Source organism: Drosophila ficusphila, unplaced genomic scaffold (assembly GCF_018152265.1).
Source record: "Drosophila ficusphila isolate 14025-0441.05 unplaced genomic scaffold, ASM1815226v1 contig_286, whole genome shotgun sequence".
Lineage (NCBI taxonomy): Eukaryota > Metazoa > Arthropoda > Insecta > Diptera > Drosophilidae > Drosophila > Drosophila ficusphila.
Window position 1 is genome coordinate 7380150 of NW_025064189.1, and position 21126 is coordinate 7401275.

General features: G+C 44.9%; 7 protein-coding genes across 8 annotated transcripts in view; 4 read left to right on the plus strand and 3 right to left on the minus strand.

The window, feature by feature from the left end:
- Nucleotides 1-21126, plus strand: part of LOC108100294 — a 29365-nt gene that overhangs the window by 6375 nt on the left and 1864 nt on the right. The window contains exons 1-6 of one of the 2 annotated variants that reach the window (XM_017204093.2): nucleotides 1602-2402; nucleotides 19707-19959; nucleotides 20024-20199; nucleotides 20263-20376; nucleotides 20518-20706; nucleotides 20765-21097. In XM_017204093.2, the coding sequence (XP_017059582.1) occupies nucleotides 19774-19959; nucleotides 20024-20199; nucleotides 20263-20376; nucleotides 20518-20706; nucleotides 20765-21097 (998 nt within the window). In that variant the 5' untranslated portion in view covers nucleotides 1602-2402; nucleotides 19707-19773. Of the gene's footprint in view, nucleotides 1-1601; nucleotides 2403-19706; nucleotides 19960-20023; nucleotides 20200-20262; nucleotides 20377-20517; nucleotides 20707-20764; nucleotides 21098-21126 lie in introns of those variants that run through there. The other variant, XM_017204092.2, reaches the window with a different exon arrangement.
- Nucleotides 11-1487, plus strand: LOC108100307 (lysozyme A/C-like). The gene has a single exon (XM_017204106.2). It carries the CDS (start codon nucleotides 511-513, stop codon nucleotides 913-915), a length of 405 nt encoding a protein of 134 aa, XP_017059595.1. The 5' UTR covers nucleotides 11-510; the 3' UTR covers nucleotides 916-1487.
- LOC108100308 (lysozyme A/C) lies at nucleotides 5450-5930 on the minus strand. The gene has a single exon (XM_017204107.1). The coding sequence runs from the start codon at nucleotides 5911-5913 to the stop codon at nucleotides 5491-5493; it is 423 nt and encodes a 140-aa protein (XP_017059596.1). The 5' UTR covers nucleotides 5914-5930; the 3' UTR covers nucleotides 5450-5490.
- On the plus strand, nucleotides 7689-8180 carry LOC108100305 (lysozyme B-like). Its single transcript, XM_017204104.1, has one exon. The coding sequence runs from the start codon at nucleotides 7717-7719 to the stop codon at nucleotides 8137-8139; it is 423 nt and encodes a 140-aa protein (XP_017059593.1). The 5' UTR covers nucleotides 7689-7716; the 3' UTR covers nucleotides 8140-8180.
- On the minus strand, nucleotides 8989-9584 carry LOC108100306 (lysozyme B-like). The gene has a single exon (XM_017204105.2). The coding sequence runs from the start codon at nucleotides 9451-9453 to the stop codon at nucleotides 9031-9033; it is 423 nt and encodes a 140-aa protein (XP_017059594.1). The 5' UTR covers nucleotides 9454-9584; the 3' UTR covers nucleotides 8989-9030.
- On the minus strand, nucleotides 14040-14658 carry LOC108100302 (lysozyme P-like). The gene has a single exon (XM_017204100.2). The coding sequence runs from the start codon at nucleotides 14548-14550 to the stop codon at nucleotides 14125-14127; it is 426 nt and encodes a 141-aa protein (XP_017059589.1). The 5' UTR covers nucleotides 14551-14658; the 3' UTR covers nucleotides 14040-14124.
- Nucleotides 16368-16863, plus strand: LOC108100304 (lysozyme S). Its single transcript, XM_017204102.2, has one exon. The coding sequence runs from the start codon at nucleotides 16394-16396 to the stop codon at nucleotides 16814-16816; it is 423 nt and encodes a 140-aa protein (XP_017059591.1). The 5' UTR covers nucleotides 16368-16393; the 3' UTR covers nucleotides 16817-16863.

Below are 21126 nucleotides of genomic sequence, written 5' to 3' on the forward strand. Positions count from 1 at the left end.
GAGCAAGACTATCCAATCCTATAGCGGCCAGCTTTGGTCAGCCGTAGATATATAGCATACTTTTAAGCTGCAGCCAAGTCAAAGAAAGTGATGGCACTAAAAAAGTGTTGCTTTCATTTATGCGGAGACTTTATTTGTTGCAACAAATAAAATAAGATATTCTTAAGCTGCCAATTTCATCCAGAAAATTTCTTGCTTGGATATTACTGAATTCAATTGGCTTTATTTGAATATTAATATCATTAAATCTTTAAATTCTTAGACAGCGAACCCACGGTTTATATTGCAAATTTTCCATTTAATTTTTAACCGTCCCTGGTTTAATACTCTGATATGGAGCAACATATATTTCTTGATTATTCCCAGAGGAATAAAGATGCCCGTAGGCAATTGGAAGTCTTCAGTCAATTCTAGAAATCTGTGGAGCCAAGATCAATCTCTCGTATCAGTTTAGCAGCTATAAAAGCAAGAAGCCTTATCTCCCTTGGGTTTTTTCGATCAAGCGAAAGTATGAAGTCGTTCATCGTTCTAGTGGCATTAGCCTTCGCCACTCCCGCATTCAATCGCATCATGAACCGCTGCTCCTTGGCTCGGGAAATGGACGATCTGGATGTTCCCCGTGATCAGTTGGACAAGTGGACTTGCATAGCCAACTCATCATCGTTCTACAATACCAATTATAGGAAAAAAACGGACTACGGAATCTTCCACATATCTGAAATATATTGGTGCAGAAATCAAACTGGTGGAAAATCGGACAACCTTTGCAGCGTTAATTGTGAGGAGTTGTTGACCGACGATATCACCAAGTCCGTGAGATGTGCCCAGAAGATCCTCGAAATTCAGGGATGGTCCGCCTGGTTTCCCTGGGCCGGCTGCAATCTCTCTCTGCCAACCATAGATGATTGCTTTTAGGGCTTGAGATATATAAGTTCCAATAAAGATATTTGGTTCAAGGCTCCAAAAAAATTTAATTATTCCCTTCGGCACTTTAGTCTTTAATAGGAGAATATTTGTCCATAAAATTGGGATGCTAAAAAACAAAAAAATTACAAATCCCAATAAAAATACTTGGATCAATTCCCATGAGGCAAAAATGGGATGCTAAAAAACAAAAATATACAAATCCCTATAAAAATATTTGGCCAATTCCCTTGAGGCTTTGGCTTCCACATTTTTCAGTAAAAACTCGATAATGATGGCGCTCCGAGGAATTGATAATTTCCCTCAGGAACTTTCGTCTCTTATAATGGAGTGTTTGCTCATCTAAATGGGTTCAAAAAAAAAAAAAACAAAAAAAACAAATCACCAATAAACATATTTGGATCAATTCTAATGCGGCCTTGCGGGCTGCCACATTTTTCTGTGTAATCACCGATTGAGGTCGAGTTCCAAGGAATTGAAGACTCCCTCGGGCGCTTCAATAATTCCGAGGTGTGCAGTTGCTACTGTGGCTGTGGCTCTTATAAAGACCCCCTCTATATTATAAAATAAAGTCTTATACCGAAACCCGAGAGAAAGAGCCCGATCACCAAACACATTCTTCGGCTGAGACTTCGGTTTTGAAACTCGTCTTGGGTTCAGGCCAAGTCTGCGGCTTCGGATCAGTCGGTGCGTGACTTTAGTTCGAGACGAACGTGCGAATCGCATAGAGCGTTTGTAGATCTCTGTTTTGGTTGGCAATTAGGCGAGCGATGGCTTTGCTAGATGGTCCTCAGGTCTAGCCAAGTTCAATCGACAGGCTTTTGAGTGCGAATAACCAAGGAGGCAGGCAGCCTTCTATCCACCGGTGAACTCCTTCTTAAAGACTTCTGGCCTCTTGCACAGTTACGTGTCACTCGAGATTACGCGATATGAATTTTCCTATTTTCCTATTGTGCATTCTCGGAAGAAACGAGTTTTGATTGGATAGAAAAGTGCGGTATTGTGCCACCACCTCCCCCCAGTGCCTCCTCTTCCGATTCTTCTTGGCTTCTTGGCTAACAGCATCGCGAGTGTAGTGCATTCAGCGTTCAGCGTTCATCGTTCAGCTGCTAACGGTAAAACGAGTACTGGACCCGGCTAGAACTGGCCCCAACTGGCCTATTGCAGCATCCACAGAGCCATATAATAATAACAAGAGTGCCTCGACTCTCCACGACTCCTCCTCCGTGCTAATCTTCTCAATTTGTGTTTCTCGTTCGATGACGACGCAAAGTGCGGCATGAAAGTCAGCTTGAATGCGAAAAAGTGCAATGTGCGATGTGCGATCTGCGTTGAGTGTGTGCGCGGTTGTTAGCCAACGAATTTGAGAACGTTCTGCATTGGCCCAATTCGAGGAATCGTGTCAATACAGGCTGTGCCTGGCCTAAATTGCATTTCGGAGCCAGGAGAGCAGGCTTTAAAAGCAGCAGCAGCAGCAGGTAAGCCACATTGCCGCAGAACTAGTTCGGTAGTTCGGTTGTTTGGTGCAACTTAGTCTACTAAGTCAGAGGGTCGGGCTTTCGTTGCTCACCCGCTCGGAAGAGCTGCCTGGTCAAGATCTCGATTCGGCCTTTTGCATATGCTAATGGCTCCCGTCGACTTTCTTTTATATGTACTACGAGTATACTGCTACCCAAATCTAGATATGTAAATCCCAGTGTGGGCAGCTCTGACATTGAACTGTGACGCCCACACCAGCAAACTGGAAAGCCACGCTCGAGAGTTCCGAGAAGAGAACCCCGAAGAAGAAAAGAACTGTGTGTAAAAAGTCGTTAAGTGCGGTGCGTGTGCGTTGTGAGAGATGAAAACAAATTACATTTAACTGTACTCACGGAAAATTGAAGTGAAAATTGAATTGGCAGCGGCACGAGACTCCAAAGCCTTCGCCGCAGCCCCAATCCAAGTAACAATGCCACTTTGTCCAGATGAAAGAAGGGGCCACAAGGGGGCAACCAAGAGGGGGGCAACGAGGAGATTGTAAATAAATAAATAACAGTCATAAAAAAGACAGGCAAAGGCCCCAAATAAAAAAAAATAGAAAAAAGAAAAAACAGAAACAGAAACACAAATAAAAAAGCGAGTGTATGCCGAAGTACAGAAAAATCTGTTCCGGTCTGATTTAACAATTGTTAAACAGCTTATGCATTGGCCACGGTCTAGAGTCTAGGGGGGCGTGGCCGAGGGAGTAGGTGGCTTACACGCAACCAGCGAGTGGCCAACTTACTTTCGGCTTTAGCCAAAAAAGAAATTTCTTTCTTCACGCGATTTATGCGGTCGGCACAGACATTCTTTTTCGCGCCATCACATGTTCGTTGGCTTCAGTTTGTAGTCTTTGGTCTTCCTTCTTTTCGAAAACTGCATAAAAGCCACATTAGCCGGGCCATCAACAGATGTTGGACACCTTGACGGGCCCTGACAAATGAAGCAATTGTTGGATTGTTGGGTAACCGCACTGGGGCAACAATCGGAATTGGATTTGGAATGGACCGGGGGCCCTGAGCTCTGGGCCTTTTGTTAGACAGCCCCGGCTAATTGGTGCCAATGGGCCACGGAGCTGCCGAGCAGCAAAGAGGCCACAATTGAGATCATAGGCCAATTGGCCAGACAAACAAAATCCTCCACATCGCAAAGGCAGCAAAGGCAGCCATCCGATTTGCATCCATTCGGAGCAGGTGGACTTGAAACTGCGACATCAAGCCACCTGCGAGGGGATCCACCGTCGAGTTTCCGTAACGCCTCATTCATATTATCGAGATACTCCAGGCAAATTATCAATGGCGATATCAGAATGGTCTGATTTTAGGCGATTTTTTTTTAGACACGTCCAGATTAGTTGCCCATCAAATGAAATACTCGAGATAACCCCTCGGCTAGATAATTTTCCGGCTATAAAAGCGCCTGCTGTCCTCAATCCCACATCAGTTTCACCATGAAAGCCTTCATCGTTTTGGTTGCCCTGGCTCTTGCCGCTCCCGCCCTCGGTCGCACCATGGACCGGTGCTCCCTGGCCCGCGAGATGTCCAACCTGGGCGTTCCCCGCGACCAGCTGAACAAGTGGGCCTGCATCGCCGAGCACGAGAGCTCCTACCGCACCGGAGTGGTGGGTCCCGAGAACTACAACGGATCCAACGACTACGGCATCTTCCAGATCAACGACTACTACTGGTGCGCTCCTCCCAGCGGTCGCTTCTCCTACAACGAGTGCGGACTCAGCTGCAACGCCCTGTTGACCGACGACATCACCCACTCCGTTCGCTGTGCCCAGAAGGTCCTCAGCCAGCAGGGATGGTCCGCCTGGTCCACCTGGCACTACTGCAGCGGATGGTTGCCGTCCATCGATGACTGCTTCTAAGTTGACTTTGATCCTGAATAAAATGATTGCATGAAACCCTATCCTCTCTTTATTAGACACTAAGGATTTATCCAATTAAGGGTAACTCAATCTGTTGAGTATTTTAAAATACTTTTTAAAAACTGATCACATTTATTACAAGGTTTGTCAAACCAACCGTATCAAAAGTGATCAGGGTTTTGTAGCACAACTCTAATTGACTGCTTTGTTAGTAATACCGGGAACCTAAACAGTTTAGAGTTCGTTTCGCTGATTCGCTATAAAAACAATTTAAGAGCTTAATTCCTTTGTTTTGAGCAGCTTTCTCCCAATTTTGATATCTCCCGAGCCACAATTGTACCCCAAGGCAATAAAATTCGAATTCGTTTAATAATCGCCTATCGTGAGCTCGATTCCGCGGAGGCCCTAGGCTCTAAATTTGTATAATCGTTATGACATTATTTTGCTCACAGATTTTTAAGTTCTCTCGCGTCGGAGACGGAAGTTTGCATTATTTGCTTGTAGTTTTTTTCGCATATTTAAATTTAGAGTCATTGAGCCACCAGTTTGACTGGTTCGGGCCTCAAGTCGAAGCTGATTGGAATTATAATGAATTTGTCTGCGTCTGCATATTATTTGGCTTTGACCCGCTGTCATTTTTTAGCTGTCCGTCAGGCGAAGCATTAAGTTTACTTTCTATTGGAGAAAATATATAGTATATATTTTATATACGTTGCTTGTGCTAAAGTTTCTAGCTCTGCACAAATATTTATGGTTTTATCACTGAGATAAGAGGGAATGCAAATTAGGTGCGCTTATTCTGGTCAGTAGATTGGAAAGTCTTTGTGTTAAATAAGGGGCAATTAAACACTCAGGCCATAAAAGTTGTAGACTTTAAAAGTGAAATCTAATTAAAGGTAATTGAAGAATAGCTTTTGAGGTACTTTTTTTAAGAAAACCTATCAGTCGAACGATTTTTAATGCCTGGTTTAATGGCTCGACAGTAAATTGTCTTAGACATTAAAAAAGGTTTGGGGTTTTGTCAATGGTTTGTTTTAAAGGCTATGCTCAATGTAAAGCACTTAAATTTCGGTATCAATAAATGACTCTTTAAATGGGGAATAAAAGTATTCCTAAATTGAAAAAAGCAAGAACTGGGGGTATGTGCAATCGTTTTATTCAGGATCAAAGTCAGCTTAGAAGCAGTCATCGATGGACGGCAACCATCCGCTGCAGTAGTGCCAGGTGGACCAGGCGGACCATCCCTGCTGGCTGAGGACCTTCTGGGCACAGCGAACGGAGTGGGTGATGTCGTCGGTCAACAGGGCATTGCAGCTGAGGCCACACTCGTTGTAGGAGAAGCGACCGCTGGGAGGAGCGCACCAGTAGTAGTCGTTGATCTGGAAGATGCCGTAGTCGTTGGAGCCGTTGTAGTTCTCGGGACCCACCACTCCGGTGCGGTAGGAGCTCTCGTGCTCGGCGATGCAGGCCCACTTGTTCAGCTGGTCGCGGGGAACGCCCAGGTTGGACATCTCGCGGGCCAGGGAGCACCGGTCCATGGTGCGACCGAGGGCGGGAGCGGCAAAGGCCAGGGCAACCAAAACGATGAAGACCTTCATGATTCCAATTGAAACTGATGTCGGAAGAAGGAGTGGGCAGTGATTTTATAGGGCGCCACTATCTCAACTAGATCTTCACAGTGTTGCTATCTCGAGTACGCCTCTTAAGGCCGCTGGCAACTTTCTTTATCGCAAGTGCGCACGAGACAATTAATAACTCTGCTTTAAATATGGTCAGACCGAAGCTCATCAATCTAAGGGCTTATCAGCTACTACTAAATGGTCTCAAGCCGCTCCTTGAGAAATATTTAAGCAAAGCATGCTTTTTTCTCAAGATTAGCCGCATCTCCAGCAGACCCTCAGGTTTTTAGAGCAAGTTGTATTAATTTTTTAGCCTAAACGTTGGCTCCGGCAAGCCATTAACCTTGTTAGCATCTCCGCTACCTTTTGGAGTGGGCAATTACCCGAGTTCAGTGGGCAGAAGGTACGGGCTACTCAGGCCGACATTCAGCTCTACTTGGCTGCACTTAAGTGAGTTGTATGTTGAATCTGGATGGAGAGTTTAGGAGGCCTCAGCCCAAAGAACTCTATTTGGTGCGGGCTGCTTTATGACTTGTAACGGGCGTGCGTTCGATCGTAAAACCACCAAGTCTTTAAGACCCCAAGGCTACCACACATCATCAGCGGCAGTCACAACTCGACTCCACTGCACATTGCTTTCTCGACGAATGGATAGATGGATGGATGGATGGATGGATGGATGGAGGCAAGTCGGTACTTGAGTGGTGAAGACACAACTCCGACTCAAACTGCGACTAACCACAAGTATGCAAACTACGGAGCTGTTACATTAACCCCATTCGCATCTCGGAGGAGGGGCATCGCTAGCGGTTTTCCTGGGGTTACAAGTGGGCCTAAAACTCGTCAACCCGTCAGTCAGTCAGTTAGTCAGTTAGTCGCCTGGGGAGCGGGCACAGATTTCCACAGATTTCTGCAATGCCAAGAAAGTTGTTAACCTTTCGCGTGTGGCTAACAGCAAAGACAAATGACAAAAGGCTACTGTGGTGTTCGTGGATCTCTTGAACAAAATAGTTTCAGGCCTTAAGAGCTCCAAAGCTTGGAGCATCGCAGCGTGACCTTCTTAGAGTCCCCATGAATTATAGATGAATTCATAAATTAATGCTAATTTGAGACTGAGTGGAGCGCTCACGTCGATGAGTTGTCGATTCTTTTGTCGGGGAAGAATGCTTATCACTTTTACTTTTTGCTGATTTATCGAGACGCCGTTGAATAGCTAATGGCTTTTCTTCTTCCCAAAAGTGTGTCAGCTAACAGTTCTGGCCAACGAGAATTTTCTGACGACCAGACCTGATTGCATATGCATGAGTTTGGTTCTTTGGTTTGGAACTTTTTGCCTTCGGAGCCTACAATCGACCCGGGCCAATTAAACCTCATTTCCATACCGGCCATCGCTAATTGTCAGCCGAACTTTGAGTGGCGAACTGTTAGGATAATGGCCAAGAATCTCGAAAGATAAGACAAGAAGCCGCCATAGCTGTTCTTCCCCGTTAATCAGTTTTCTGCTCCACTTAAGGCAATTACAATCGCCACCGATAAAATGGCCGACGTCAGCGCAATTTGTAAACAAACCTTGCTGATAAGGATGAGCGATAAAACTGCTTTTTTGGCAATGCAAAACCCCTTGCTTATCGCCAGGTTTTCATCACAATCACAAGCCACTGACAGCCTCAATATGCTTATCGCCTTATTGCCACTCGAGGGTTTCCTTGCCTCCATAGATAGGGTTTCCTATAAAAGCGCCCATTGCGAGGACCTCATCATCAGTTTGCTTTGGTATTCAAAATGAAGGCATTCTTCGTTCTTTTTGCTCTGGCTTTGGCCGCTCCTGCTTTGGGTCGCACCATGGACCGGTGCTCCCTGGCCCGCGAGATGTCCAACCTGGGCGTTCCCCGCGACCAGCTGAACAAGTGGGCCTGCATCGCCGAGCACGAGAGCTCCTACCGCACCGGAGTGGTGGGTCCCGAGAACTACAATGGATCCAACGACTACGGCATCTTCCAGATCAACAACTACTACTGGTGTGCTCCTCCGAGTGGACGGTTCTCCTACAACGAGTGTGGACTCAGCTGCAATGCTCTGTTGACCGATGACATCACCAACTCGGTTCGTTGTGCCCAGAAGATCCTTGGACAGCAGGGATGGTCCGCCTGGTCCACCTGGCACTACTGCAGCGGATGGTTGCCGTCCATTGATGACTGCTTCTAAGCTGACTTTAAACACAAATAAAAATAATTGAAAAACCCAAATCACCTAACACATTTCTTCTTTAAAAGCTTTAAATGGAAGATAGTTTTAGCACTCCAACACACCTTAGAAAGTTTACACGTTCATTTAATTAATTTTAATACCCTTTTAACTATTTATAACTCTTTTCGTTCCCAAAAAGACAAACCATATACGAGTCCCTCTATATTTCTTTTCCAAAACTTCAAGAGCTACAAATGCGATCTCCGAGATTAATGACTCTATCCTAAGTTTTGCGTGATCTGACCACTTTCTAAGTTTGTAAATAGAATTTTATTGGAATTCGCTAATCAATTTGAAAGTGTCACTGTGGCAAAAGTGCCATAAATATATGCGCCAAAAAGAAACATTTTCAAAACAAACAAAGACCATAAAATAAGCTAGTCGCTTTTTGCAACGTTTTTTCCAGTAGAAAGTAAACTTGAAGCGTCGCCTGCCAGCGGGTCAAAGTCAAATAATAACCCCACCTAGGCTTATTCATTATGACTCCACTGAGCTCGGACTTGTCTCAAACAGAAAGCCAAACCAGTAAAACTGGTGTCTCTTGAGCGCAGAACGCAACAATGATAATTTCAAATTAAGAGACAAAAAGGCTTCAAGACAAACTTCCGTCTCGTTTACTTAAAAAGACAAGTACACAACTTAAAAAACAACGTATTGATTATAGAAATGACAAAGAGCCTAAGGCCTCCACGAAGCAAATGCTGAGCACACGTTTTGCAATTATTTACCAATTGGAATCTCATCGCCATCGGGGTGTAATTTGATTTTCGAGAGAGCGAAAGTGAAATCAAAACTTCGAAACAGCAATTCTTGCTCAAATCATTTTTATTACGAATCAGGAACTACAGCTTAGAAGCAGTCATCGATGGACGGCAACCATCCGCTGCAGTAGTGCCAGGTGGACCAGGCGGACCATCCCTGCTGGCCAAGGATCTTCTGGGCGCAACGAACCGAGTTGGTGATGTCATCGGTCAACAGAGCATTGCAGCTCAGGCCACACTCGTTGTAGGAGAAGCGACCGCTGGGAGGAGCACACCAGTAGTAGTTGTTGATCTGGAAGATGCCGTAGTCGTTGGATCCGTTGTAGTTCTCGGGACCCACCACTCCGGTGCGGTAGGAGCTCTCGTGCTCGGCAATGCAGGCCCAACGAGCCAATTGGTCACGGGGAACGCCCAGGTTGGACATCTCACGAGCCAAGGAGCATCGGTCCATGGTGCGACCGAAAGCAGGAGCGGCCAAAGCCAGAGCAAAAAGAACGAAGAAAGCCTTCATGTTTGCAATTTCGAAAAACTGATGTCCAATTCTAAATTTTCCTGCGCTTTTATAGAAAAAGTAGGTCCTCTAATCTTAAAAAAATCCCTCAAATTTAACGATGAATATCTAATGAAAAAATCCCCCAGAAATTCTACGCGTGCCGTTCTTGTGTACCACTTTGTTTATTTACTTTGAAAATGAAGTAATTCTGCGCACCACCCCGTCTGCTGATTTTATCAGGACTAGACCCTTATTGAAAATAGGTAAACCACCATATCAGTCTACATGTGCCAGATAATTCCATTATCACAGCAGACTTTTGGTATAAAAGCTCAGAACGAGGACCATTCCTCATCAGTTTTTTTAACCTTGGCAAATATGAAGGCTTTCATCATTTTGGTTGCCCTGGCTTTGGCCGCTCCTGCTCTTGGTCGCACCATGGACCGCTGCTCCCTGGCCCGCGAGATGTCCAACCTGGGAGTTCCCCGCGACCAGTTGGCCCGATGGGCTTGTATTGCTGAACACGAGAGCTCATACCGTACTGGAGTGGTGGGTCCCGAGAACTACAACGGATCCAACGACTACGGAATCTTCCAGATCAACAACTACTACTGGTGTGCTCCTCCCAGCGGTCGCTTCTCCTACAACGAGTGTGGCCTGAGCTGCAATGCCCTGTTGACAGATGATATTACCAACTCGGTTCGTTGTGCCCAGAAGATCCTTGGCCAGCAGGGATGGTCCGCCTGGTCCACCTGGCACTACTGCAGCGGATGGTTGCCGTCCATCGACGACTGCTTCTAAGCTCATCTTAATTCCCTTTTAACGGTCAATAAACTATCGATTTAACCAGAAGATTTACCCCTTTTCTAAGAATTTGTTTGTTAGGTCTGTGATATATTTGGTCATTATGAGCCATGTTGGTTGGGCTTAACTCAATGGGAGTAATCCGAAAGTTCTTTGTCTCGATATCAAAGCTCACAGTTCTGAGCCTTTCCATTGGCTTGAGAGACTCTTGGGTAATTTTCTTTCTCCACACACTTTCTAAATGGGAGAAAATCGAGGAAAAAGCGGCAGCTTCCCTTCCACTCGCCACAGGCCGATGACTTTGAGTTGAACCGGTCAATGAATTCTTAATGCGGACGGCGCGCAGTGGGCAATAAATTATACAAGTAGCCGTCTCTCAGTCGGGTGATAAACGTACTTCGTACTTCGGCGGGGCAACATCTTAACATCTTAGAACGGGAACGGGCACCCAGAGCCCGACCAAAAGGAAGTGGAAACGCATAGACAAAGACCCTCTGCTGAGCACTGTGGGATTGATCGTCTGAGGAGCGAGGAAATGGAAAGGGGAACGAGGAGCAGGCTAAAACAAAGCAGGAAACCAAAGACCGGAAAATTATACTCGTACCATTCCTGGCCAACGGGGGAAAGGGGGAATATCTGCCAGAAGAGGACTGGTAAAAGTGCCTGCCCCAAGTGCTTCCTATAATCTGAGCACATTAGCACAAGTCGGCCTGGAAATGCATAAGTAATTGCCCCGAGGTTGAGGTTCGCCGCCCTCTGGAGCGACATTGCGTGGGTCAGGCTAAAAACAATTGCTCGAAGTCACTCTAGCGTTAAGTTATGATGGTCCACAGATAACCAACCACACAACGTTGGAACCGCCTTACCACAAAGTACATAGGAGTACACAGGGTCTTCACTCGGTTTGTGGCCTCTCTAATTGGTTGAGGAGCAGCGGATGACAGAAAGAATCGGGATTCGGGAGAAGCGCTGCTTGGGAAACAGGTTACTCGAAAACAAAGTCACGAAAATGTGCAGGGTATTAAGTTTTTAATGAATACTTTAAGGAAGTGTGAAGCTCATTTGGCGCACAAAATTATTATTCTGCTGATTCGTAGAAAAGACAAGCTTCAAAGTAGGAGAAGACTTACAAAGTATGAATTTCAAACAAAGACTTAAATAGATAGATTATAGGTTCAAGCTTCTTTAATATTATTAACGAATTTTAGGAACAATTTATGTAGTTTGTATGTATTCAGGACTAAAAACAAATAACAAACGATTCCCCTCGAAAAAACCCCCTCAATATCTGTAAGATTTTCACTGATTGATGAAAGTCGGAAATCTGGAAATAGGTAGTCCGAACCCCATGGTTTTAGCAATTCATGCGATCTTCATTAAGATAGCCGAGCGTAATTAAATTATCAATGGTGCTCCTCGAGCATACATATCTTCAGACAATTTTCCACTTGGAATATGGCCACGGAACCGATGCCACAAATTGTACAAATCGCTTAGCCCGATAGCGGATATCTCTAAAACCGACGGGGGTTTACTTTTATCAGCGCACGCGTTCCTCGAGGCTCCCAAAAAAAAAATGTGAAAAAAATGGCTGAGCTGGGGAAGTCAAAGTCTGATCGTCGCAGTTGGGTTCCCCGTTTAGCGGAGTCAACAGTGTGTGCAGAATATCACCGGGGATCGGTTGAGTGATCTGGAATGTTCTGCGAGAAAGCCGGACAGGATCTGATTACCAGACATGTGATGGTAAGTCTTCTGTGGATGCGCAGGCCCTGGCTGAACTTGCACAATCCGAGTCCCGAAATGATCGCATTACTATTTTTCCGCCCGGTTAACTTAACATGATCTTCATTCTCCATTGTCAATGGCAAACCAACTGCGACGTAAAACCCAGAGTGACACCAGTTGTCTGGTTGGCCATTTGAGCTACTTTCGGCATCAATTACCTCTCACAAGCGCGGCTCACAAATTATAAGCATTTCCCTCTGACAGCCCCAAAACGCAACTGTGTCAAATGGCAAGCTCCAGAGACTTTTCAGACCCCGCCGCGATATAGTTTCAACAACATAAACCCTAATTATATTATTTGACAGCTGGGGCAGCTGATACATAACCTCGGGCGGGCCGGCGCCTTGCAATCTGCGGCCAACAAGTCCCAGTGAAAACTATAATGAGCGTTGGAAAATCTTTTCCCAAAAACAACCCACAGAAGAAACCCATTTTAATTTGGAGTCAAGCGCAGCGCCGTCAAGCATGACAGTCTTTAAGGCACTCAGAAAAATTTAATCCAAAATAAATAAAATATATATAAGAAATCTAATTCATTTTCAAAGAAAAATAAATAAGCCTGCCTATCCTTCACATATCAATTTAATTTAATATCTGTTAAAATTATATTTTTGTTGATCTTATTCAGTTTATAATAATTCAGTTTTTTATATTATGCTCAATTTTGGTAGAGTAGTATATTTTTCTGAGTGCACTATTCAGTCGACAATCAAAAAGATGACAAAAGTCGGAGATGGGCGATGCGATCGCGAATCGCGAATCGTAGCTCAAGGGAGCTGACAGCTTTGGGAAATCTCCGGGAATCGCATTGGATAGATCTCTGGCAGCTGAAAAGTGGCCACATTTCTCTCCGGCTTTGTCGGTTGCTAAATTCTCCTAATAGTTTTATCTGCCAGTGAGTGTGGGTAAATTTCAGCCACGGACAAATGGCAGTGGCAGCAGCAGCCACACGAATGCAAATGGCCAAAAGAAATGGAACTGCCATGAGAACTTTTGCATGTCGGCCTGTCAGCGGTGACTTAATCTCTGGCATCATCGTCAGCGAGTGCCACACAAATGCAAACCCACATCCGATCCCAAACAGCGGGCTTATTTCTATGTGGTATCTCGGCCAAACTGGGTGTCAGCTGGCCAGATCGTCTCGTGTGTATTTTGCCAGCTTGTGTAACAATTTGGCAAGGTGTCGGCTCAGCACGCTAGGAGAAACTTTTCCCATTTCCCTGGAATCTTTTTAATTTATGAGCTGTCCGAAATGGTGTTTTGTAGAGAACTCGCCGGGATTGAGAAAGTCTGGACAGTAGAATAGTTGAGGGGGGGCAGTAAGAAAAACCATGGTGTATCCAATCCAAGGAATGTCGCTCAACCGACACCCTTGAGAATAGCGCTACAAATTAATACATTAGGCTTTAGGCCGACTCGTACTGGTCTTTGCCATCTGGCGAGGCCTAAACGAACTCCAAATGGCAAAGTTGATCTCCAGCGATTAGCCGCAAATGGCAATCCCAAAGACCTACATCATGTCTCTCTGCTCCATTGCTTTGTGGTCGGTCTGCCATAGATGTAATTGAATCGAAATTGTTTCCAATCGCTCCGAAGTCCGTTGGCACTTGCGAGGCATTAAGAGTTTTCCATCGAGATACATACCTGCCATGATAAACGCCACGATAACGGCGACTTTTCATACGTAATTTGTTTTATGCCTGGAAATTAAATTAACTTGTTTACCAGCCGTTTGCCATCTTGCCGGCCAACAAGAAAACAGAAAACTGAAGCTCCGCTTTGCGGGCAGTAATGTCTAATAGATTCCAGTCGCTTTGGCCGGGCCAACTGTCATAATGACTCTGTTATGTGTGGGCCATTATATAAATTTCACTTTTTCAGCCAAAAAGGCTCTCCCATTTCCATTGGAGACAGTTTTGCAATTGCCAACAGATCGAGAGGCAGTTACACTTGAGGAAAAGGTGTATATAATTCGAAAGAAAATTTAATGAGAGATAAATAATTAGAAAAATGTATAGCATTAAAATTTGGGGGTGTTTTATTTTTTAGGGTAAGATTATTTGTTTGCATTTGTAGAGAACTTCTGTGAAGCTGTTTGTTTTAGAAGCAGCTGTTGATTGAGGGCAGTGATCCACTGCAATACTTCCAGGTGGACCAGGCGGTCCATCCTTGCTGTCGCAGGACCTTCTGGGCACATCTCACGGATGTCGTTATATCATCGGTCAAGAGGGAGTTGCAACTCACACCACATTCATTGTAGGAAAAGCCACCTTCAGCAGGCTGGCACCAGTACTTGTTGTTGATCTGGAAGATTCCGTAGTCCTTGGATCCATTCGAGTTGGGCTTTCCCACAGCCGAAGTAATGTATTCACTCTCGTGCTGGGCAATGCAGGTCCACTTGGCCAACTGATCCCGGGGAACCCCCAGATTGGCCATCTCCCGAGCCAGGGAACATCTGTCCATCGTTTTGGCTTCAGTGGAAACTGCTGCCAGAAACAGGACACAAATCACAATGAAAGTTTTCATTTTACCGGCAACGGAATACAAATATTCACTGCTTATTCGAACTGCAGTCGCGAAATATTTATAAGCAAGAAGAGCACTCAGGTCGTCGCAGTTGAGTCAACATTGTGGAACTAATTACTCAGCAAAAGCAATCAGTACTATTTACCTCTCATTAGAGATGGCAAATAAGGCAGCATTCTGAAGGAACTTCGGTAGTTCAATCTATTCTACCATAAAACTAAATGTTCCATAAACTGTTTCTTTGCCGAATGTTTACTTATCAATCAGTTCTTTTCAATTTTTATATAAAAAGTTATGGAGATAGGGTAGCTAACAGTCTTTCATTTCTTTTAAGATTTTATCTTATCTTATCAAATTGAATGCTTTGCTATTCAGCTCGATCTTCTTTGTTTACAACTCTGTTCTTTTATTACGCATAAAGTGGAGTATAGAAATCATATAGATAATAATATATAGATAATCTGAAACAAAGTTACTTCAAGTACTTTGAAAATACGGAAGCTCTTGTGTCCAGATATGGCAGTTTCTTCACACTCGACTCGACAGACAATCTACGCATCAAATAAATCGGAATAAAATCGTATCTCAGCTCGGTGCGTAAGAGATCCATTCGACAAGAGTTAGCTGTCTTCCATTAGGCATTCGAAATATTTACCTCTAATATAGTAGGCATTGTCTTGGCCATTTCTCGGTGGGTCCCTGCTCACGCAACTCGGGTGGGGTTGCATGTGGGGGCTAATTATTCAACGTTATTCATTGTGCGGCATTCGAGGTATTCGAGTCTGGAAATTGCAATACAGCAATACAGCGATACGAAGCTCTTTCTTTCGCCCAGACGAATTCCCATCTTTTGCACAGCCCCAAGTTTAATGTCCGACTTTGAAGTGGTATTGAGCGCTATGGAGTGAAGTGAAGTGGATTGGCGTGGAGTGGAGTCGCAGGTTTAATGGCGAAACAGCTCCACTTGACTGCAGCTATTAGCCCCCGGTTGTGGTCTGGTTTATGGCCGGCCCGAAAGTGTGATTAATCATCTGGATTACCACTTGGGCGGTTCCACAGCTCTACCTTTTTCGGCTACTCGAACTCGAACGGAATGGGCCCCATTGGCACCAACAATGAGCCCCCTTCTAAGCCAATTCAAACTCATCGTCATTGTTGATATAACAGCAATTATGCTAATCAGCTCGAAGGCGCGTCGAGGTCTCCACCTTTCTCCTACATTCAATGAACTCAAACCAACGGAACGATGACGAAACATGATTAACACTTCGGTTTTCAAGGCAGTTGATAGTGGCTTATCAGCCGAAAGCTCAGATCTTCACTTGGGTTCCCAAAAAAGCCTAAAACTATGCAGCATTTGCCACAGGATGGTTATTTTGTATTCTTTGAACTGATTTCCTTTCGATAAAGTTGTTTTGAAAAATGAACTTGAAAATATTTAGTTCAGCTATGTGCTTCAATCTTAAGAGCTGCTAGTTCGACATCTGGTTGATTTCGCATGAATGAAACTAAACTCAACTAACCAAGTAAAAATAACTTATCAATTAAAGTCTAAGTTTTGCACAATAAGGTTTATTTTTATTTTTTGAGATTATAGCTTTTGATGTACCCGTTCTGCTGATAAAATACTTTGCTTTATTTTGGTTGTTTTGCTTCTCAATGAGTTATTCAAATCTCAAAAAGCATGTGGTTTTTAATTATATTTCTATCTGCGTGTGAAGTGTTGAGAATCTAAACTTCAGAACTCAAGGGCTGATAGGAACAGGAATGTTGGGCAGCCGAATCCCATAAATACCCAGGGCGCAGTCCAGAAATCCAAACAGTTTCGTTGAACTAAATCGACATGAAGGCTTTCATTGTTCTGGTGGCTCTGGCTTTCGCCGCTCCTGCCCTGGGTGGCCGCACCCTGGACCGCTGCTCCCTGGCCCGCGAGATGGCCAACCTGGGCGTTCCCCGCGACCAGCTGGACAAGTGGACCTGCATCGCCCAGCACGAGAGCGACTACCGCACCTGGGTGGTTGGTCCGGCCAACTCCGACGGCTCCAACGACTACGGCATCTTCCAGATCAACGATCTCTACTGGTGCCAGGCCGATGGTCGCTTCTCCTACAACGAGTGTGGTCTCAGCTGCAACGCCCTGTTGACAGACGACATCACCAACTCGGTCCGTTGCGCCCAGAAGGTCCTCAGCCAGCAGGGATGGTCCGCCTGGGCCGTCTGGCACTACTGCAGCGGATGGTTGCCGTCCATCGATGAGTGCTTCTAAACTGATTTCGACCCCCGACTATAATAAAAAAAATGCATATTACAAAATCACCCGAGTTCTTACTACTTTCAATGAAACTATTTCACCATTGTTGGCTTTGAATTCATTTAACCAAGAGGCTCTTAAATCTTTAATGATATATAGAGCGAATACTTCCTTACGAGGATAAACTCTCTGAAACACTTTTATATAAGTCTCAAAACCAATATTAGTTTCCCCCTTTTTAAACTGTTTTATTTAGGTCACACTAGGGTCAAAATTAGAAATTGAAATTTAAGTACCTTCCTGTTGTCAGATTGATCTGAAATTTGGTACACACCTTCAGTTCCGATGACAATACAATATAGTAATGTCAATAACATTGTAAATCCAAGATGGCGGCCGCAAAATGGCGGATAACGTAGGTTCTATCAATCCCATCAATATGGGTATCAAATGAAAGGTCTCAACAAGTAGAATACATTGTACTATATAAAATTAAAATTCAAGATGGCGGCCTCTGCAAAATGGCGGATAACTTAGGTTTTATCAATCCCATCAACATGGGTATCATTCAGGGGCGGACGCAGGGGGGGTGTTTGGGGGGTCCGGACCCCCCCCAAAATCGCAGACTTTTTCAAATTCCCTTACAGCACACGGCCTTTCAACCATATAAACTAAAAATTTTTTTGACCGGACCCCCCCAAACGAAAAAATTTTTCGACCGGACCCCCCAAAATTTTTTTCTGCGTCCGCCCCTGGTATCATTGTCACTGTCAAACGAATCAGATTAATTCAGATCAGTCTGACAATAAACGGGACGGCTGAGAGAAGAATGTTGCCTTTAATACTATCATGGGCTTCTACAATACATAAAATGCAGGGCAGCACTGTGGATCACGCAGTTGTATACTTAGGTGCGAAACTGTTTGAAGAAGGTCAAGCTTACGTGGCTCTTAGTAGAGTAAGATCTTTGCAGGGACTACGTATAGAGAAGTTGGACTGCAACAAACTAACGGGCAAGAAACCATGCAATAATGAAGCACTAAATGAATTAAACAGAATGCGAATTAAAAACTAATAAAAACTTAATCAAATTTGTTAAAAAAAAACTTTTTAATTTAAAAGTTTTTATGTTAAACATACATTGCAATGTTTAAGATAAATGTACAAATTATTGGACCGCTGGGGGCGTCGACCGTTTAAATGACTATTACTCGTGGGAACAAAATGGTAAAAAAAAAATATAAATAAAAATGCGAAATAAAAACTAAAAACTAGAAAATAAAAAAAAGGTAAAAAAAAATTTTTAAGTTAAACCGTTTTATGTAAAACATGTACTAAATGTACTAAAAGCCTAAAAATAATATAAAATAGATACAGACGTGGGAAATTTAAACATATGCTTAGACTAGACTAAAATAAAACCGTGGGGCAAGTCAATTGTGTACAATCGTTGATTTAAGTGTTTGTTTGCCCCACGGTTTTATTTTAGTCTAGTCTAAGCATATGTTTAAATTTCCCACGTCTGTATCTATTTTATATTATTTTTAGGCTTTTAGTACATTTAGTACATGTTTTACATAAAACGGTTTAACTTAAAAATTTTTTTTACCTTTTTTTATTATTTATGAAAATCTTTCCTACAAACAACCCTGATCCAAATCGAAACTACTCGTGACGATCTCTGGTCAAAATAAAAGCGCCTTGGCATTTATTGCGGCTAATGGAGAGCACTCGCTGGAGCCATTAGCCCGGGGGGCCATTTTCACGGCTTATCAATTCCAGTTTTGTGGAGCAGTTTTCAATTTCTGCCTCACAAATTGATTTATGCAAATGCCAGAGCTGCAGCCCCGCCCCCTTGTTTTTGGTTTCGAGTGATCTTTCAACACGGCTTGCCGAGCTGCCAGAGCTGTTTGAGTTTCTCCTGTCTGCGGCCAGTGGCTGACATTGATCGAAGTGTGTGCTGCCACTTTGAGCTCTTTGTCTGGGCTGCTGTGTGGGAACCACACAGCCCCAAGTGGCAGCCCCCCAGTCAATCAGAGAGTTCACTCCCGAGTTGCGTGAGGGGCACGCACGTCGCTGGTCGAAAGAATCGAATCGGACCCACTCCGGCGAATGCCTGAGCATCGCAGCTACGTGACTGATTGGCTGATTGATACCGAGACTGAGGTAACCCACCTGAGTGGCACGTCATAACCACCACTCGAACACAATGCCCGCCGTCCGATTTGCATAGCCATATACCCATATATATGAACCGTTAACCCCGCATTGTGGCTTAACGGTACTCGGATCTTGGGAGGCAACTGCAGCCACAAAACAGCGATGAAGATGTGCCTCTTCCATCCATCCATCCATCTCGCTGGCTGGCTGGCTAGTGAAAGTGTCTCTTTTTCTAGCACATTAAAATGCAAATTTTCATTTACGCATTGAAGCCAAAAAATTGAAAAACAAATCAGCGACTGTCACAGATCAACATCGCGTTCGATCGGTTGCTGGGTTTGCTGGCTGCTAGGAAACAGGCCTCCAGCCCACATATCCAAGAGACACCTCCTCTCCAACTCCATCTGCATCTCCATCTGCGATCTGCGTGTCGTTGACAGCGGATACTGGCCGCAGCACCTGTCCAGACACCAGACCTCAGCTCCAGCAATTGGACGCCGATAAGCCGCCGCTCAAAATGCTCAATAAACTTAACGGCTTGTTTTTCCGGTGCGTTACGTGGTGGCGACCCAAACTCCAGCTCCAAACACCCCAACTCCTTACTCCAACTCCTAACTACCAGCTAACAAACAGGCCGAGTCTTTTTTATAGTCTTTAAGCCGCATGCAAATTCAAGTTCTCCCATGTCAAGCACGTACATTAATTGACTCCACCCGATTGGTTTTCCCCCGTCCAATTAACGCAGCGACAGCTCGACACTCCAGCGACACCAGCACCTCGAGCCGCGTCACCCGGGAAGCGACCACCTCCAGATGGCTCCCAGTGTGTGCGAGCTGGCCGCCCAGGGTCAAAGCAGTCAAGTGGCCGCCCCCAAGGCGGGGGGATCCAACAGCTCGGGGACGAACAAGTGCGGAGCCAGCAGCCTCAACGGATCCCTGGCCTCCTACAAGATCGGCGGCTCCGAGCAGAGTTGGCCACAGGCACCAGTTTACAGCAAGGTGAGTGGGTAAACCACTAATATATTACCAGTGTAACTAACCAAATCTACTTTAATTGCCGCAGGAAAACCAACGTCCACCTGTTTACAATCCCGAGGACTATGTGCACTCGCTGAGAAAGTTCATCAAGGCGAGTAGCTCGGCCAAAAAGCTATCCATTTACGATGTGAGCACGGGTCCGAGTGCCAAAGAAGAGGCCTCCAGATCGGCCACCCTGCCAGCCAAACACTCGGAGTACAAGTAAGGGTTGTCATTAGCTGATACTTAGATATCTTGATAATGAGTTATTGATTTTACCAACAGATCTCCCATTCCTGCTCCGCCAGAAAATGATAGAGAGATGTCTTTGCGCCAGTTTGGCTCCATTACAGATTTACTCACCAAATTAAGGGCTGATTTGCGGGTGTCTTTTCCCAGGTAAGATCTAGAAGTTATAATTCTCAACGGGTTATAGCTAAGCACTAATATAAGTTATAATTCTCAACGGGTTATAGCTAATAACTAATCGATTCTCTTCGTTTACTAAGTAAAGTATAACTGACGCCTTTTTCCTTTCAGCTTTGTCCAGGAGTTTGTGGGCACCCCTGCGGATGGCATTAGCCACCTGTTGGAGGTCCTGCGAGCCATTCAAATGGCCCAGGCCAGCAATGCACCGCCCCCAATGCCAGGAGCGAGTAGTTCCTTGGCTTTGACCAGGAATCCCCAGAGTTACCAACGTCGAGCCTTGCTAGATGAACTGTCTTGCCTGTAAGTTTCTGTTTCCGCATTCCAAAGACCACTTATAAAGTACTCATTTGCCAACCAGACAATGTATAAGCATCTGCTGTTCGCGATCTCTGGATGCCATAGCCCGTCTGGGAAACACGCCCGTGGGTCTCATGCCACTGGCTTCCTCGGCAACGGGTCAGGGGATCCGGGCAAGAATCCTGGCTCTTCAACTTCTCGCCTCCGCCTGCGATCGCCAGCCCTTCGGAGGTGGCAGTGGTGGACAGAAGATAGCTTCTGCAGGACATACAGCCGTGTCGGATGCGATGTCCACATTGCGATTGAGATGCAGTGAGCCAGTTCGCTTTCGCCTGCTGGTGGGAATTCTGAACAGCGGAGGAGGTTCTGGGGAACTGCAGTGTGCGGGTGTTAAGTAAGATAAACCACACAAAAATATTCTAG

Coding starts and splice junctions, on each gene's coding strand:
- LOC108100307 (XM_017204106.2), top strand. CDS start 511: ATGAAGTCGTTCATCGTTCTAGTGGCATTAGCCTTCGCCACTCCCGCA.
- LOC108100308 (XM_017204107.1), bottom strand. CDS start 5,913: ATGAAGGTCTTCATCGTTTTGGTTGCCCTGGCCTTTGCCGCTCCCGCC.
- LOC108100305 (XM_017204104.1), top strand. CDS start 7,717: ATGAAGGCATTCTTCGTTCTTTTTGCTCTGGCTTTGGCCGCTCCTGCT.
- LOC108100306 (XM_017204105.2), bottom strand. CDS start 9,453: ATGAAGGCTTTCTTCGTTCTTTTTGCTCTGGCTTTGGCCGCTCCTGCT.
- LOC108100302 (XM_017204100.2), bottom strand. CDS start 14,550: ATGAAAACTTTCATTGTGATTTGTGTCCTGTTTCTGGCAGCAGTTTCC.
- LOC108100304 (XM_017204102.2), top strand. CDS start 16,394: ATGAAGGCTTTCATTGTTCTGGTGGCTCTGGCTTTCGCCGCTCCTGCC.